The 19,628-nt window shown below is 36.1% G+C and overlaps 1 protein-coding gene across 1 annotated transcript; it reads left to right on the top strand.

Annotated features, from left to right (window-relative positions):
* Positions 1-2,407: 2,407 nt before the first annotated feature.
* On the top strand, positions 2,408-19,442 carry LOC142335139 (trypsin-like). Its single transcript, XM_075383503.1, has 5 exons — positions 2,408-2,831; positions 6,207-6,297; positions 6,880-7,053; positions 9,946-10,111; positions 19,112-19,442. Exons 1-5 carry the CDS (start codon positions 2,552-2,554, stop codon positions 19,265-19,267), a joined length of 867 nt encoding a protein of 288 aa, XP_075239618.1. The 5' UTR covers positions 2,408-2,551; the 3' UTR covers positions 19,268-19,442.
* Positions 19,443-19,628: the final 186 nt, after the last annotated feature.

The following is a 19,628-nucleotide window of genomic DNA, read 5'->3' as shown; positions in this document are numbered from 1 at the left end:
ACATGAATCTATTTTGTTTGAAAAATTTTTGCTGGATCTCATTATCTTTCTAGCTAACAGGTTTTCGTATTGCTTTTATTGTATTTTTCTGAAAATCACTCTAATTTTCGATTGAAAGTTTCTATAATTTTGCTGTTGTATTGTTTTCTTGTGAGAAAGCCACTTCGATCTCCTGATGCTCCTCGCTCTTGTGAAAGTTTCCTTCATAAGGCGCCGATTGCAGTAGATTTCAGAATATCCATCAAGAAGTGCGGTTAATGGCTACTGCTGCAAAACGAAGTCTCTCTGTCCCCAAACAGAAGGGTAATATAGAAAGAGCAGATCGAGTTGTTTGATTGAGTGGTTTATCAACACACATTAATCCAGATTCACTTTGTTAATGACATCTTCGTCGCCACCTCATCTTGAGCTGCGCGTTTCTGGCTTCTCTTATCACGTTCAAGTTGTGCAGAACCTCTGGTGATTTTATCTCTTTAGATGCGTTCAAGATGCAATTGAAAAAGATCAATCGGTGGGCCAAGGGGAGTTTCGATTGAGTTTTTTGATGCCGAATTTTTCCAGATGAGAGCGATTTTTTAAATTCTCCTTTTCCTATTTCAAAGTTAAATAAAACTACGGCTTTTCCCAAAAAATCTTGATAGCCAAATAATAGTTTTTAAGAGTGGCCGGCTGCTCCATGTCATACACTAATAATCCTTCAAAAACTTTCAACAAATCAAAAACCCAAAAAATGGGGCACATTTTTTTTGCAAACGCCATCTGTTTTGCTTCGTTCTAAGTTTGCACATTAAAATATACTTCTCCTTGTTGCACTCTTTGTTATTTCTTTGAACTAACCTTAAAAGTCAGCTGCTGAAAGTCATTTTTAATTCAATTGAAAGGAACTCTGGTTTCCTTTCATTTAGCATTACAAAAGTAAAATTTCGTTAACGTAGACGCACTTAGAGGCTATCACATGAAATCGAAAGGAAAATTAAGGTAATTTTTAAGTTGATGCGACAAATTTAGTTAGGTTCTGCAGAATTTTTTTTCAACAATCAATACTAACACCAAAGGATAACAAATTGTTAAAAAAATATTGGAAGTTTACGTCGCATCTGAAATAATGAACGGATGTATTTTGTTTGTGTAAGGAAAGCACTGAAACCAAATTATTTCAAAATAGTAATCGAAGAAAGACCCTTATAAGAGATTTGTCTGAGAGGGCGATTAGCTTCTGGTTAAATGTCTGAAAAAGCATGTTTTTTTTCACCAGGTAGATTATTTGCCATTCATTAGTTCACTAGACGACGATAACGGCTAAACTTTTTGAATCATGCGCTACGAAAAAATATGTAAAACTCAATTGCGTCAAGCTAATTGATTTTGAGCTCATTTTGACTAATTTGACTTCATTTCACTACAACTTCAAGTATGCCTCAGAAAAAGTATGGAGGTTTCCGTAAGTAGTTGCCGTTGTGACTGTTTTTGTGAGATCTTCAAATTATCGACTTTCGATCAGTTTCAAAGTTTTCTGTTACAACCATGTTTTGTTAAATATCATTTTCAATAAAATTTTGCAACCAAGTATTTCTCCCTTGTGTTAGGATCATCACTACTGGCTCTCCAGTTTTTAAATGTTTTTTCTTTGCTGTTGGTCATCGAATAAGAATATTGACTTGGTGTGTATCAAAAAATTTTCATGATGGTTTTTGATATAAGGGAGATGGTTTTTGATTAGGGAAATCAATTTTGATATTTAACGTAAATTGAAGCGAAGTTTGGTTTCCATTCATGCATCAAGAAACTAAATTCATGAACATCGCTGATAAACGTACAGGAAAACCAATTTTTTGATGGGAAGTTAACACAAAAACCAAATATATTCCTTTGGAATGTTTTTAACATCTCAGCCATACCATATTCATTTCGATTTTTGCCGACGGTCGATTTTAAGGTCTCAACAGCAAAAAGAAACCGCACGACCAGTTTACAATATTTGAAAGAGATTATTTCACTTCCAAATCTTTTTAGCTTTTTTGTAGAATGTGCTTGACCTCTTTTTGACTATTTTCACTTTGAGTTTGACGGTTTTTTTTCAGATAAAAAATATTAATCAAATCGAATTGATCATTCGGATTTTATTTCATAGCGTTTTATAAGGTTTAAAACCTCGATGAATTGTTCCTGCTCCTTGATTTTTCAGTCTGCTTTTTTGTCTGTGGTGTAATGGTATCGTCAATCGCGTGAACAATTAATTTGCGAAGTTTTATCTTCAGAAATTTGCTGCAGAATTTTTTGATACAGATCGCTTGTGACTAATCTAGCACTGAGGAAACATTGAAAATTTGTTCAATCTCTTTATCCAGAAATTATAGATGCAAAATTGAAACAAAATAAACTAAACAAATTTGTGCGTTTGTTTTTCTTATTGACTCCTTAATTAAGTTCAATCAAGTTCACCAGTCGGAGAACACAATTTAATGGTTACTCCAACAATGAAAAGCTAGCAAGGATAATTACAACGTTGTAAAAGTTTTGAGAGCAGAATATTTTTATTATTAGCATTTCCATGATGAATTTCTCTATACACAGTTTAACTCTTCTCTCAATTCTTATCGTTTTTTCTTCTGGTTATCAGTCTAACTCGGAAAAACTGAAGCAGAAGTCAGCATCTGAATTTAAATCACATTTGGTGTCGGCTATTGTCAATGGCTTCCCTTCGGCTCCCACACCAGGTCGCCCCTTCTTTGTCCGGTTGAGGATTCTCCACTTTTCCTTCTACTGTGGGGGATCTATAGTTGACAGGGGGTGGGTCATTACAGCAGCACATTGTGTGGACGGACAGCACCGTTAGTATATTTTAACGATGACGTCATAAAACAAAAATTCTTCATATTATTGGAATATTTTGTAATCTATCCGGGATCAATAAAGTAAACAAATAAGCACGAAACTTTTATTCGGCCTGTAGCACGTTGATTATAAGAACTGCATGCATCACTTGAAAACTTTGTCTGCTGCAGGCTGTCTGGTACGCTAATTGTTTAGCGCAGAAAACCCCCGGAACCTTACAACTAGGAAGAAGAGAAAAAAAATACAGCTTGAACTTAAGCCGCTTGAACAATCGCGGCCATGTAAAGTGAACGCACATGAGATTTTCATAACCAATAAGACAAATACAGACAGATACATGAACACACAAAATCAAGGTCACATATCAGACGATAAATATTCTTGACATAAAGGGTACAGTGAACAAAAATGCGTGAATTAAACCCAGATATCGGATGACATGCCATTACTGATGATGTCATGTCACTACACTTGTCACTCTTGTGCACGTTTTGTGAAAGCCTAAGTCGGACATATTGTTCACGTTAATTACAATGTAAAATGCGACCTTTGATTAGATCATACAATTAAATTGTTCACAGTGGTCACAGATGGAAAACAAAAGAAAATGTTTTCATTTTGGAGGGAATTAACAGACCCTACACCTTTTATTATTATTATTATTTGAATTCAGTACGCTGGAAGCTGAAGTCCAGGGCCGAAATCGAGTATTATCAGTCTAAATATGAACGGAAGTATACAACAAGGAGGCACGATGAGGTGCGTTTGCACATAAAGTTCCGACCCCGCTCATCCACATTTTTGGTATAAATGTCTACCAAATGAATAACAGTATTTTTCAAAAACAAAGGTGTATGAGCAAAAAGATCACCAGCAACGCAAAAAACTCAGTGGAGTAAATGCCGCATTAGATTGATGAGATCTACCATTATTAAGAAAGCAAGTCAAGACGAACAACAAAATCACGCAACAATAACTAAAAACATTAATTATATCCAAAGTTTTGTCCAATTTTAAAAAAACTTGTCCAAAGTAACAATTAGACAAAAAAGAACAAAAAACAGCTCTAAAAATTGGCTAAACTTTTAAAAACATTTAATTTTTAAGTAATTAAAGCCATTAGATAGCAATTCGAAACATCCAAATTATTTATGATCACATACGCTTCTTTAGTAGGACATTAAGAACTGTTATAATTCAATTTTTTGTTTCGTTACAAAAAGAACAGCTATTAAAAACAGCAAACAAAAATTCATTTAAAACTTATTAAAACAATTAAAATAGACAAGTAAAAGATAAACAGCAAAATTAAGTAATAGTTTTGTATTTTTAGAAATCATTAATTTTAAAGTCATGAAAGCCATTAGCTGCAACAAAATTGAATAGGTTCGTTTGTTCGTCTACAGGAAGCGCTTGAGACCTCTAATTATTCATAATATGTCTTACGTCTGCAAAAAGAAGGTCAAATAAAGACAAAAATCAGAAATTTGTTAACTTTTTTTGTGTCGAAGCCACTAAATTCTTAACAATTTTTTTTAAAAACTTCAAATTTTGTACATTTTCCGCTCGATGACAATGCTGTCACATGTGGCCTGTAATTAACGAGACTAGGTAAGAAATTGACGAAAGCAAACAAAAATGCGAAGTTAAAAAGTCTCTATTTTTGAAAACACAAATGTTTTCAAACTCATGAAAGCCATCAGCTATCTACTCAAAACAGAACATTGGCTTACTTATTCCTCCGTAAAAAAACCAATGTCACATGTCATAATCCAGGAAATTTCATACGGTTTGAAAGACAGTAAAAACTACAGTTTAAAAAAACAAATATGAAATATTGGATCTTTTCCGTTTGTGCCCCACCGCAGCTTAGTGGTTGCATATTTCTTGCAACCCCCGTACTGGGGGGCCACAAATGGGAAAGATCCGAAAAATTCAATAGAAATCTTCGAGAAAGGGGTTTCGAAGCCGTTAAAACCATAATCTATACTTTTAAAGACTTTTATATGTTCAATTTTGGCTTATTTTGAACGGCAATAAGGCATTATTCATACTATTAAGAATAAGATAAAGTGACAAAACGAGACAAAAATGGGCCTATGACTAAAAATCGGAAACAAATTGTGATATCTGGTAGTATCACGGCCAGAAAACCATAACTTAAAGCGTAAAACCGCAAAAAAGATTAAGTTTTATTTCAGTAGAGTAAAGAGGGCACCTTTTCTTTGCTGACACTCAGCTAAAAATTGACCAATTTAAAAGAGAAATAGAGGCAAGCTTCAATAAGCCATTGTTTTTTTTTCATTTATCTTTTTTAAAAACCAAACATTTTTAAAAATCAAAACGACCAAACTTTTTTTGATTAAAGAAACTAAACACATTAATTCGAAATTGCTTGGGAAGCCATTTGGGACTATCAACAGTGAGCTTTTATTTGAATTGTTGTGTTCTGTAATTAACATAAAAATGATCAATTTTTTTTTCAAAAAAGACCGGCTGATTACCTTCCGAACTATTTTCAGATTTTTGCAGTCCAAGGTTGGACCAAAACCAGCTTTGCTAATGCTGTTCGTCCATCAAGAACTATCAATTGTTTCTAATGTATTAGATCTATATAATTTGTTAGTTAAAACATCAAAAATAAGTGCCGTGTTTTTGATAATTATAGAGTAAATTTAGCAAAAAACGGCAAAATTTCAATTCCTGACTACTCTCAATGGAAGTGAAAGTAGGACTAGTTCCTTTTTGTAAATTACAAATATAGTCTTAGTTGTTTTTGGGTGTGTACTTCCGGTAAATCTAATCAAAGTGGTCTAAAGAAGCTTATTTCGGGCAAATTTTGATGAAAAAAGCTGAATTTGGAAATATTTAGCCAAAATTTTAGCCAAAAAATTAAATCAAAATAGTCAACAAGAGTTGTTTGTCCCTAAAAATAAAATCAACAGTTTTATTGTTAAGAATTTTTACATTTTTTTGGCAAAATCGACGAAATTTTAGGCAAAAATTCCGGAAAATTTGAATAAAAATAACACAAGTCGGATCACCAAAATTTTAACCACGATAGCTTGCTGTAGAAAACAAAGTTCTGTCTTTTTAATTCCATATTCTACGCTGGACGGGCTTTTAATGATACCACTCACAACTCTCTAAGATGAATATATCGATCGGTCAAAATTTTCTGAACAAAAAAAACCCAGTCGAGTATATAGTTCCTCCCCCCTCAAGAGGGGTCGGAACAATTACATAGTCTGGAAACATTGAAAACTGCACGAACGATCTGGACATAAACCCTTTCCGTTTGGGCCTTGCACTTCAACCTGGGTAGCTTTTTGCTGAAATGCGGATGAGTGTCGTGTCTTTTGTTGTTTTAGCCTCGAATGTGTTTGTGGAGGTGGCTGACTTCACAGACAGTGAGAGTGTGAAGAAACACTACAGAGTCAGAAGATGGTACATTGCAGAGGGGTCAGTCATATCAAATTGTAATCCATGATCAATTAATAAACAAAAAAATATATTCTAGTCGAAATAAATCCATTTTCTTATGCACGAGACTGATCTTAGTTGCTTTTTTTTAATTTATCCAATTTTTTTCGTTCATCAGCTGCACTGATTGTTTAAAAATATTTCTGGTTCAAAGTTTTTTGGAGCTTGCGATTATAGCGTGTGATTTATTTTCTAAGGATGTGGTTCTGTTGCCTGGAGAAAGTGTTGTCCATCTTTGAAAAAACTAAATAGCCTCCAAATAATAGATAAATGAAATCAAAGTTTCATGATTGGATTGCGTGCGGTCAAAATTTTCTCAGGATGAGAACTTCCAGACCGTTATCTGACATCAGATCACGGTTGTGCTGTGCGATCAAAGTTGTGGCATGGAAAAGCCATAGTCGCATAAATTGTTTTAACTAAGGTTGCATTAATGTTTGATCATAAACCCAAACCTGGAGCAAAAATGTAACCAGAAGTGGCAAAATTGGTCTGGTACCAGAAAACAACCCGAATCAATTTTTATCGGGCATCCTTATCTCATTTTTTTTTCGTTTTCAGGTTTCAGAAGAACACAAAACATGTGAACAACATAGCGCTGTTGCAGTTGCTGGATCCAATAAGGGAATCGGATTCCAAAGTCATACCTCTCTGTCACCAACAACGACCAATAGGCACTCCATTGGCAGCCTGCGGTTTGGGAACTACCCAACTTCTGCCTTATGACTTTCCTCAGTTAGTGAAGCCAGATATTGCCCAGCCCAGACTTTAATTTATCAGAAAGACCATTTTGTATAATAAGAAGGCTCGCGCGAGTCTGTTCGTGGCACAGAATTTTCCAACATAACTCTAAAGCTTTCCGATAAATTTCTTTTGCCTTCAGACAGTAAGTTTTTTCCCCGATCATTGTAAAGCAACTAGAAAAAGCGATGACGGCCAAGCAAGCCCATAGGAAATCAAGCCGAACTTTGGAAAAGAGGTCCAATAAGCCGAGATAAATGCGTTAAAATTTGTCCTTTGGGCATGTGGGTGCTTGTCGCGTGTGTCGCGAAATTGGTCCGCAGTTTCCGGATAGCTCACAGGATCTCTCAAAAAGTTGTCATTTGTATCATTGGTGCACTGCAATAGATTATAAGTTAAAAAAAATGCTCTGTCAATGGCTAACAACGTATTTTTGAGCAAAGATTATATACCTGTTACATAACATTCGGCTTCTTTGCATGTCGGCTTACTTTTTCTAAGGGTTTAATTTGTGTTTGCCAGAGAAAGTTCCTTTTATATAAGTCTCTTATTATATATGAGTTAGCCTAATGAAGCTACAAACAGACATAAGACAATGGGAAACATCCAAAAATTTTAAAATGTTTTCTAGCCGCCATAACACTAGACAGAACAAGAGAACAAATCAAATTATTTTAAAAAAGAAAACGAAAACGACGTGGAGTAACAAATCCTTAATCTTGAAAAGCGTTCAAAAATGAACAAATTGCACTCTTCAATAAGAACTTTTAACAGTAAAATTTGCTTTAAAAATGTTGTAACCGAGTTTTTGCTCGATCAACACAAAAAAGTACCCGTTAATAGACAAATAGGAGCCTTCAAATCCTACTTTTACCTATAAAAACGAACAGTCACAATTTGAAGATTATTATTCATGGGGATTCATGGGAGTAATTTACATGTTTCAAGAAAAATATATCTTCTAAAATGTTCTGCTAAAAACTACAACAGCTGAATATTGAAACTAAATCACTGAATCTTCTCCAAAATTTGATATGCGAAAACTTATACTTTGTTAAACTATTTAACCAGGGAGCTGGTGACATAAACATGAAGACCCAGAACACCTGAACTCAAAAAAAATTTTCATTGATTGAGCTGTACTTTAAATAAAATTGAATCAGTTTTTGTAATCATTTTATGCCATGACCACAAACTGGGGAGAACGAATATTGATGTTTATAGTCATCTAGACACATTATTCGTATAGGTAAATGTTTTTTTTTCTAAAAAATTTTTACAAGTTTTTGCCTGTTGGAGAGTGAGTAAAAAAAATTAGACGCATGCAATTTAACTACACTTTAATTTTTAAATTTCAAATTTGTAAATTAAAACAGTATCATTTTGACGTTAATTAACTCCTTAAAAATTAAAATAGACAAAACTACTGATGTTACCATTTCTTATCATCACAGGTTGCCCACCTGAAACAAAATTTTTGAAAAATACTAAGATTTATACTAAAATTTGTCGTAACAAGAAGCTTCATTTTACCAAGTGTGGTCAAACTGGGATGCAAAAAGACATTATCAAACTGAAAAACATTTTGAAAAAGAGATAATGAAAAGAATGATTTTCAGAGGAATGAAGAGAACCTATCTAATTGATATGAAATTGTCAAAAATGATTTTACAAATCAATATATAGCGTTTCTAATGAAATTGAATTAGGTAAACGTTCCAAAATTTGTCAGACAGAATTCAGAGGTCAAAGTTTATTATTAAATTCTTAAGTTCTAAAAAAACTTTATGAAAAACAACTTTTGTGACAAAAAGTCGGCATTCATTTGATGCATTGACGCTAATAAGCACATTATGCCGTTTTGGTACTTTTTTGTTAAGTCCCATGAAAATGTAACACAAGCGAAAGATTTTTAAATGATACAGCCACGCAATCTATGTATAAAATCTAACTCAAACGCTATGTCACCATATTTAAGCTCCCAATATTTACATGTTTTAACACCTCTTAAACATGAAGCATAACGCAGTACATGCGTTTTGAGAAGCCACCATGTAGAAGCTCATTATCTGCACAAGTTGTTCCGCTGCTTAAACATGCAGCATATCACAGCCAACAAATTTGTTCAACAAAATATTGCTGATACATAGAGTAATGGACGCAAATTTTACCCATCGGCTGCTTTAGTGGTAAGACCTATGGTTGCTAAACAATGGACAAGGGTTCCAGCCCGAGTTTGTGCGAAACAGAATTTTAGAATTCTTTCAAGACTTTTGCCCCTTAAAGTGATTTTCTTGTGATGCGTTTGTGGGCCTGCTAGTTGAACGTCAAATTATTCATGTTTTTGGACTTAACTGCATTGTTTTGCATTATTGTGCATGTAAAAAATTTTTTAAGAGTTTTGATCTGTGGACTCATTTTAGAAAATGTTTGGAAACATACGTATGAATTCACGCTTATCGGACAGACAATATTTCAGCTTTATAAGGCAGACCTTCTAACTAAAGTCTGCTTAGTTTCTATTTTCTCTTTGCGAGGAATCTGTTCAAACATTTATTATGACAACATTAATAAGATACATTTACAGAACCGATGCAGTAACCCTTTTGACATTTGGAAAATAATGTATGATCGTCTATAAAATTAAGGATCTCCACAAATATTTCAGGGATCAATGAATAAAAAAACTTTAATCAATACAGCCATTAGTTTGTTCATTTTTCGGAAGAATTTTTTTTACACATGTCCAGAAACAGGTGATATGTTACTGCGGCTTATCAAGAACTTACACGATAAAAATTTATGGATCACAGGGCAGCAGATCAAAAACTGTGGAGATAGATCTGATCTGATCTGCACTGTATGATGCCTCTTTCGATGCTTTAGGACACTGCACGAGGCCTTGTTCACACAGTCCATGTTCGAGGTATCAGACGGAAACCCATTCAGTATAGAAGAGTGCAGACAGGACTTAGTGTGTGGGGTGAGTGTGATGGCCGAAGTGGGCATCTGTTACATGGACGATGGCAGCCCACTCTTTCTTATTAACCAGGCAAGTCAATATCATGCATCTCATATTACGGGGGATCACAGAAAATGTATAACTGAGATTTGAATGATTATACTTCTAGCAGATTTTCACAGTTGAAAGCGAGGAAAATTAGAGGAAATTCCCACGTTGAGGTGCAGACCCAAATTGCTTCATGATCAGACCCAATCGAGAGCACAACCGTGTGTTCTCAGACCGAAATTACAGGGTCTGGACGGAATTTCGAGCGCACTACAGTCAGGACCATAGTCTGGAGTTGGTCTGGTCAGAGGTCAATTTGGTCTGAAAAGTCTGATCATAGACGTATTTGAGCGCACTTGAGGCTGATCATAAACGATTCGAGCGCAATTGGGTCTGATCGGAAGATTATTCGAGCGCACTTGAGTCTGATCACAAACTGCTCGAGCGAAATTGTGTCTGATCAGAAATGCTTTCGGACGCAATTGGGTTTGATCAGGGACCAATTCGAGCGCCTCATTTTTTTTCGTTTTTTCCCTTTTTCTACTGAGAAAGGTTGGCTCTGCCAAGAGGCAACAATAAAGTAGCGTTCTGATCAGAGACTCATCTAAAATCCGGTAGATCTGATCAGAAAAAAGGAGTTCAGCTGATAGCAGAGGCTGGTCCCCTTCAGAGGAAATTTTGATTTAGTGGAGACCACGATGCTTCCTATGGCAAGCTGTCTAAACTCACCCATCAAGTCAAAAACATACACTAAACGGTATACTAAACAAATTTGTTCTCAACAGTTTGGTTTTGTTCTCTTTAGCAATACTTTTATAATTGGTTTTTCCTTAGATGAATTAAATGCTGCAAACATTTAATTGATCTAAGGAAACTAATATATTGTAACAAAACTAAGAGATTTTTTCATAAGTAAAATCGTTCTCTGATCAGACTATTTGGAGCGCACATGAGTCTGATCAGAACTGGTTTCGAGAACGCTTCAGTCTGATCATAAATGGCTGCAAGCGCAACTGTGTCTGACCATAACCTTTTCGAGCGCACTTGACTCTGATCATAGTCTGATTAAGGTCTGGGCAATGGTCTGAATTTGAGTCGGGACCATAGACTGCATATGGTATGATCAGAAGGGCTTCGTTTTGAAAAGTGTGGTTAGGGTTAATTTCCGTCTGGAAAGGCTAAACAGAGATTATTTTAGTCTGGAAAGTCTGATCAGACGGAATTTTGGCTCTGGACCTCATACTGGGTTGCGCTCAATGATATGAGGCATGAGGACGAGATAGCAAGGTATTGGGAGGCCATGATCTTATTTTGTCAATAAATTCAAAAACAAAGAATTTATTGAGAAATTAAATCAAACAAGGAGGGTCGGTAATAAGCGTTCGCACATATTGTTCTGACACCGCTCATCCGCGTTCTTGAATTTTTTGGCTACAAAAAGACGCAGTGACAGAAAACGTTCAAAAATATACATATTTTTCAACAAACCACCAATGGAATAAAATAACTGAGGGCCGATGAAACCTGTTGTTAATAGGAGTAAAAGAAAAGACCATAAAAAACAAATAACCTACATTATGTAAGACCAAAGCTCAATCTCTGCATTTAGAAAACAAATAACACAGTTAAATACGCATCAGATAAAACATTAAAAAACAAATAAACCTATACTCCATTAGAAAGGATATGCGACATGTCCTCAATGCAACTAAGTAACAGGTCGACAAAAAAGAGCAAAAAGGGGGCGAACTTCTTAGGAAATTATATAGTCCCAGCCATGAGTCAAAACACACATGAAATCCACAATAAAACAATAATTGAAGCATTAAGGGTAGTTGAGTCTTCTTATTTTTGATGTTGAGTTACACAATGTCGAAAATGAGAGCCAAACGGAGACAGTTGAAAAAATATTTTTTAAATAAAAAATTCTTTTTAAAACCACTAAAAAATAGCTTTAAATAAGTTCCTTTATACGTTTGAGATCCTTCATTGTCTGTTATATGTGGTAAAACAACAACAACAGAAAAAGAAAAACACATGCAAAAAAATAAAGGTTATCCGACCAATTTTGCCATTGAACTGTTCCCCATAAAAGCATAAACTATTCGTCAAAACAATTTATTTTTTCTGCAATTTGTCAACGCTGTGCCTGTTTTCATTTATGTACTTCTTTGTTTCATTTTTCAATCATTTGATAAGGAAACAAATCAAACCTAAAAAATGAGCAAATATGCTCAAAAATCAATTTTTTGAAAACTCGTAGTATCAATTACAAGCAACCTTTAGTTAAATATAAATCCTTTACAAAAATAACCTATAACTCTGAGAAAATGGGCTTTGGCATGTCTCAACTAAGACTACACCGGAAATTGAGATGAATAATACAAAATAATGGCATTTTTTTAAAATTGATTTTTTTCTTAAAACAAATATATTGAAAGTCTTATGAGACTTTTGAAAACAACTGAAATTACTGTGAAGGTTAAAATATGTCTTGGATCTTTGATTGGAAAATAAAGTCATTGGACCACAAAATATAAGAAATGAAAGCAAAATATAAGATGCCCAAAAAATTTTACGAAAACAGTTTGTCAGAGCCATAAAAACCCTGAGCATGACCCTGAATAATATATGAGTGGTCGTTATGAATAGTCGTTATGCCTCAATTATTGCAATTGGATTCTGCCAAAAATTGCGAGCTGATTTGAAGTTCTTGTCATTAATTTACATAATAAAGTATAAATAATTTGCGGGAAAATTTAAAAGAAAGGCCGCGCCCCAATAAAATCGAAACATTTGTCACCGATGGGATCCCTGGTGAGATCAAGATCAGTTCTGATATTGCTGCCCAGCTATGAAGACCTTCAATTGTTTAAATGCTTGCAAAACAGATATATAAAATATAAAAACAATATATAAAAAGCTAATAATAAAATTCGATTGAATATCGAGTTTGAACAAGCAAAAAGCTGGCACAATTATAACTCCAAATCACTCCTAAAGACAATGGGAGTTGAATTAGCTCTGATTTTGAGCTCACAAAAAAATTATTGAAAATTTTAGGTGTCTACATCCAGCTATTTTAAAGAAAGATTTCTAAAAGAGCGTATTTGTCCCGTTTTTGAAGAAAAAATTGAATTTTGATAAAAATTTAACATAAATTTTAGCTTGAAAACTTATTTCGAACAGTTCAATAAACCTCCTCTATCTTTATAGCTCAAAAATTAAGCTATCATTAACAATTCTAAATTACCTTTTAGGCAAAATTAACTAAAAATGGGACAAAAATTAAGGACAACTTGAAAAAAAAGTGTCTAAATTTTGCCTAAGATTCACAACCTTTAAAATCTGGGTACAATACTGTAAAAAACAAAATTTAAATTTTTTTTTGATTCCATGTTTTACGCTGGGCGGGCTTTCTAAAGATACCACTTGCAATTCTTTACGATGATTACACCAAGGTTGAGGTCCAGACTCAAATTTTTGTCTGATCAGATTTTGAGACCAAAACTATCTCTGATCAAACTTTCTAGACGGAAAATATCCCTGGTTAGCCCTTCCAGACTCAAGATACCTCTGATCAGATTTTTTCAGACCGAAGGCCTTCTGATCAGACCATCTTCAAGCCATTGTCCAGACTCAAAATCAGACCATTGCCCAGACCTCAATCAGACTATGATCAGAGTCAAGTGCGCTCGAAAAGGTTATGGTCAGACACAGTTGCACTTGCAGCCATTTATGATCAGACTGAAGCGCTCTCGAAACCGGTTCTGATCAGACTCATGTGCGCTCCAAATAGTCTGATCAGAGAAAGATTTTACTTATGAAAAAATCTCTTAGTTTTGTTAAAATATATTAATTTCATAAAAACTGATGTTTGCAGCATTTAATTCATCTAAGGAAAAACCAATTATAAAAGTATTGCTAAAGAGAACAAAACCAAACTGTTGAGAACAAATTTGTTTAGTATACCGTTTAGTGTATGTTTTTGACTTGATGGGTGAGTTTAGACAGCTTGCCATAGGAAGCATCGTGGTCTCCACTAAATCAAAATTTCCTCTGAAGGGGACCAGCCTCTGCTATCAGCTGAACTCCTTTTTTCTGATCAGATCTACCGGATTTTAGATGAGTCTCTGATCAGAACGCTACTTTATTGTTGCCTCTTGGCAGAGCCAACCTTTCTCAGTAGAAAAAGGGAAAAAACGAAAAAAAATGAGGCGCTCGAATTGGTCCCTGATCAAACCCAATTGCGTCCGAAAGCATTTCTGATCAGACCCAATTTCGATCGAGCAGTTTGTGATCAGAGTCAAGTGCGCTCGAACAAGCTTCCGATCAGACCCAATTGCGCTCGAATCGTTTATGATCAGCCTCAAGTGCGGTCAAATACGTCTATGATCAGACTTTTCAGACCAATTTGACCTCTGATCAGACCATCTCCAGACCATGGTCCAGACTTTTGAGACCAATATTAGCTCTGATCAGACCATCTCCAGACCATCGTCCAGACTGTAGTGCGCTCGAACTTCCGTCCAGACCCTGTATTTTCGGTCTGGGAACTCACGGGTGTGCGCTCGACTGGGTCTGATCATAAAACAATTTGGCTCTGGACCTCAACCTGGGTATCGATCGGCCCAAATTGACTGAACAGGAAACCAATTTCAGTGTATAGTTCCCCCCACCCCCCACTAAAGTGGGCCAGAACAACAATACAATTAAAACTCCTTCCTACATAGGCTTGCCACAGGCTGTAAAACCACTAAATTCACTCCTTAACACGCAATCATGTTTGTCCCTTAGCTTTTGTAGCTCTCCTTGATCGACTGAGGTGTAGATGACGAGGCCTATCGTATTTCATGGTCAAGCAAAAAGTGACCATAGTCATAGTCAGCAGAGTATTGATGGATAGAAATGAGTGAAATGAAAATTGCGTAATAAATATAAAAGGATATGAACAAAGAATAGCCCTCTGCTGATTTTGTGTTTTTCAATTGTGCAGAAAAAATGACTGTTAGATGATGTTTTATAGAAGAAATTTTTGTTTATTAATGAAGAAGACCTCTGATGATAGTTATTTTTACCTAATAATTTTTTTCTGGATAGTTGTCAAACAACTATGAAAATGATAACCTCTTACACTTTTCACCTTAAAAAGGACGACAAAATAAAGGTTCGCACCTGTGGGTTGTGGTAGTTTCTCTCCGTAAAAAACGAGAATGAGATTTGGAATCTATTCTGTCCCCCCCCCCCCCCTGCTGAGTGGAGATATGTGTTTCTTGACCCCACGGGACACGTGCATTATTCTTACATAGTAAAACGCTATATATAACAACACATAATTTGTAACGGATAAGTTTGAATTGTATTCAAGCACGTGCGCGGTTAGCTTCTAGAGCAAAATCTGCAATTCAAAAAGAGAAATTTATCAAGGATAAAGTTTATACTTTTTTTGCGTCCTCTATGTTTCTTGTTGCCTGACTGGAAGTGTTTTTTGGGTCTGTTGGGGCAAGACGAAGTATGCTTGTCCCCCTGTGAGATGGTTCCTGTTTTGATAGCAATTGATTGCTTGAGTAGTTGTTTTTAAGCAAAATTAGGAGAAAATTTACCCACCCCCCAAGTTTTTGTGTTTCATTTAGATTAAAACAACATAAGCTATAGTTACATTTAGCAGTCTACCCCAATTCAATCTCCGATAATGAACAACAGGAAATATATGTAACAGCCGGCAGCCCGAAGATTAAACAAGAGCAATTTGAGTCCTATTTGAAAGAAGCTTTTCTTCATATCAGCAGCAAAAATAAGGATCTGTTGCTATATAAGACGTTGTTCTCTCTATTCATAAAATAAGAACGAGCAATTAGAAAGAGAAAAAATTACAAAATTAGGGCCTCTTCAATCCAAAGTGATGAATGTATCACTGTAGACAGTTCTCGCCTTGGTGAAAACACCGTGTTATCAGAGGTTTTAAAAGATTGAAACCAATCCTCTTGATTAGCACAGTCAATGAGCGACTTGACAATTGATGAACCTGACCCCCGTATTCGAGTTTTTGTTGATACAGTGTTGTTTTATCCTGACAAAAAAGATTAACTGATTGAAACAACCGAAAAACACAACAACAACAACAACGAAACTAAGATCAGTTATACAATTTGGGGATGACATTTTGACAAATGCGTGTGCTCACGATCCATAGGGACATACGCTCAATTTGGATCCTTACCGTAAAAAATACGCGTGATATAGCAGCCCGCATTGACCAGATAGTTTTGATTGGTGAAACAGAAGCAAGTTGAAATAGCTCAGAGGGCCGTCTTGGTGCATCAATTATGAATCCCTAATGAACGGGCGGACTTGGAAACCATTTGCAAGAAATAATTTTCAACACGGATCCCACCTGTGAAATTTTGTCTCAGTCGGTTGATGTTTTCATCAATTTTATCGGGGGTTGTGTTTCACAGCCAAACAGCATTGAAAACTGGGAAAAGCTAATTGCAATTAGTGAATGCATATTACAAGTAAGTAATAGGGTTGGAAGGAAACACAAATAAAATCAGAAAAAATATTTAGCAAGAAAAGCCTGTAAAGCGGGGAGACTACACCGGAATTTGCTATGAAGCTGCTTCAATGAAGCAACCAAGAAAAAACATTAATGAAATCATAGATGCACTTGCAGCTCGCACTAAAGCGCTGTGTCTCCAAGGCCAATTCGGGAGAGCAACAAAAATACTTATAACAGATGGAGGAGCACCAGATATTATCAAACTTTCAGATAGCCTAAAACTCTACACCCTCTGGAAGAAGAAACTCGACTGCCAATAGACGCGATCCTCGACTGCGGGTTAGAACTCAGAAGCGACAAATGTGAGGTCTGTTCAAAAGGCGTACTGAACACAATTTATGGCAGAAATAATAGAAATAGTAAAATTGGACTCGAAATACTGGGTGCTGCTGTTGGATCAGCCAGATTCGTTGCTTCCTGGATACAGAAGCGTGTTCAAAAGATCAAAAACCGACTGGAGAACCTGGAGTACATAAACGACCCACAGTGTGCTCTTGAAATTTTACGTAGTTGTTGGATAAACCAGAATTGGTGTATTCAATGCGCTGCAATAGATCATCAGAGGAAGCCGTAAAAACTTTGAGCAGTCTGATTCTCAACAGAGGGCAACTTTCGAGAATGTACTGGGTGTGTTTATGTCCAATGAGTCATGGCATCAAGCATGTTTACCTATCAATAAAACTGGAGTTAGATTCCTACAAGCGTCTGACCAGATACAGGCAGCATATATTGGTTCTGTATCGCTCTCTGATTCATTGGTACAGCTTATAACTGGCCAAAGTCCGACAGCAGATCATATTTTTTTTACCAAAATGATAGATGAACTAAATGATTTGTCAATATCGCAGCCTACTCAGAGCAAATTACAGGAAGTCCTTGACGAATATAAAACAGAAAGGAATTGTCTCTAGTCTAAAACAGGATCTTTGGATACATTTGGTGATCATGCTGTTACTTGTCAGAGGTGGGACGATAAGATTGCGCGACACAACCGGCTAAGAGTCAAAATTACATCCGCTTGCAGCGCTGCTAACCTCTGGCCAGTTTGCATGCAGAAAAAACACTTTTCGCGTATATTTACATTGTTGGACTAATGGACAGCCAACAACTCTGAATGTAACCATCAGCTCCCCACTGCAGCCCATTATCGTTTCAAATGCGGAGAGAAAGTCTTGTTTTGCCCTGAGAGCTGCGGAAGTTCGAGCAGTATTCCCAACAGTTTGCCAATTTAGGTGTTCAGTTCATTCCCATGGCTTTTGAATCATTTGCAGGACTCTCTGATTCGGTGGGACAACCTTGAAGCGAATAAATCTACTCACCGATAACAGAAGATTTTACTCAGCTGTTTTGTCAGTTGCTTTTAGCAGGCTTGCTCAATCGGTTTCAGTCACAATAGTGCGAGGAAACGCTATTGTTTTGATAGCAAGAAGTGTCAACCTGTGAGCCAGTCGCAAACAAAAGAAGCCTCCTGAATGTCTCATGACCTCTGATTTTTGGGGTTTCAGTATCCCCTTTGAAGCTCAGATTGTTATGGTTTCACTATCCCAATTGAAAAACCGGTTGTGTGAGTTTCATTATTCCACCTGAAAACCCGATTATGTGGATACTACTGATCCAATTGTGTGGGTTTCCGATTGTGTGGGTTCTGATTCACATAATAATTCATCGTCAGAGTGAAGAGGGGCCATTTATCTGAGAGTTGCTGTGATTCCAAGTTTGGATTTTGACTTTAGACTGATAACTAATGGCATGTTTATGAGTTAATAAAGTTGACTACCCAGGTTTAGGTGCGCGACCCTAGACTGATCTGATCAGACCATTTGGGTTGCACACTGGTGGCGTGTTGCGACCCAAAATACATGGTCTGACCCCAGAGCATTAACTGACAATATTTATTTAACTGCAGTTTTTTATCATTGTTTTTGATGTCTCAAAAGAAAAGTTGCAGGCACTTCAAAATGACTTTCCGTTTATATTTTTTCAATTAGTTTTGTCCTAACCTTAACAAGATATACCAAATTATTAAATTTTAATTTAAGTTGTATATAGGTTTGAATTGATTAATTTAAACAAATAACAACGGATTATAACATGTATTGAGAAATGGACTGATCAGAGGAAGCGTTGGTCGCACTAAAGTCGCACAAAATTTTGAGTCGCACCAGAGTTGCATGGAATATTTGGGTCGCACGATAGCCTGATCAGAGGTCGCACTATGGTCGCACAATTTTTTGAGTCTTACTACGGTCTGATCAGAGGGCTTTGGGTCGCACGATGATCCGATAAGAGGGCAAAGTCTGGGAAATGGTCTAATCAGAGCGGCCTAGGGTCGCGTACCTAAATGGGTAACATTAGCTTACCAAGAGCCATATATTAATTCATTTATATATTGTATCTGGGGGTCATGAAAACACTGGGGGGGGCAGAATTGATCCGAGAATTGACTGACTATTGTCAACATGGCTTCACTGTGTTCTTTGCAGACTACGAATGAGGCGGAGTGTGTGTACGGGGTGAGCAGTTTCCACGGGGGGAGTGAGGGGCTACAGGAGATGGGATGTGGGGGCAGCAGCTTCTTTGCCAATGTGCCTTACTTCTACCACTGGATAGCACGTGTCATTTACGACCACTGGCACTGAGAAGAATGAAAATGAAAAACAATTTAACAAAATAACCAAACTTAAAAAACGTTCAGAAAGTCTAAATTTGATTCATAGGGTATATATAAGCTGTCAATTGTATACACAGACTGTATTTTATGCTTATTAGATTACAATGAAGCCAAAAATTAGAGCAAAAAAGTTACTCTAAAAATGATCCCTGATCATGCACTATTCTGTTTTGATCGTTATATGAATCCGCTTGAAAACAGACTGAAATTATGAACCATAGTACGGTTCCTGCATCCGCAGTGTTGAAGTACACTGACAGGTAAGTCCGGGAGGTTTGTGATATAATTTGTTTGTGAAATAGCAGTTAATTAACCAAATATGCCCAAAT

The sequence above is a fragment of the Convolutriloba macropyga genome, chromosome 2 (assembly GCF_964194025.1).
Source record: "Convolutriloba macropyga chromosome 2, txConMacr16.3, whole genome shotgun sequence".
Taxonomy (NCBI): domain Eukaryota; kingdom Metazoa; phylum Xenacoelomorpha; order Acoela; family Convolutidae; genus Convolutriloba; species Convolutriloba macropyga.
This window is presented reverse-complemented; position numbering and strand designations above follow the sequence as displayed.

Coding starts and splice junctions, on each gene's coding strand:
- LOC142335139 (XM_075383503.1), top strand. CDS start 2,552: ATGATGAATTTCTCTATACACAGTTTAACTCTTCTCTCAATTCTTATC. Junction 2,832..6,206: donor TTGTGTGGACGGACAGCACC/GTTAGTATATTT, acceptor TTGTTGTTTTAG/CCTCGAATGTGTTTGTGGAG. Junction 10,112..19,111: donor CACTCTTTCTTATTAACCAG/GCAAGTCAATAT, acceptor TGTTCTTTGCAG/ACTACGAATGAGGCGGAGTG.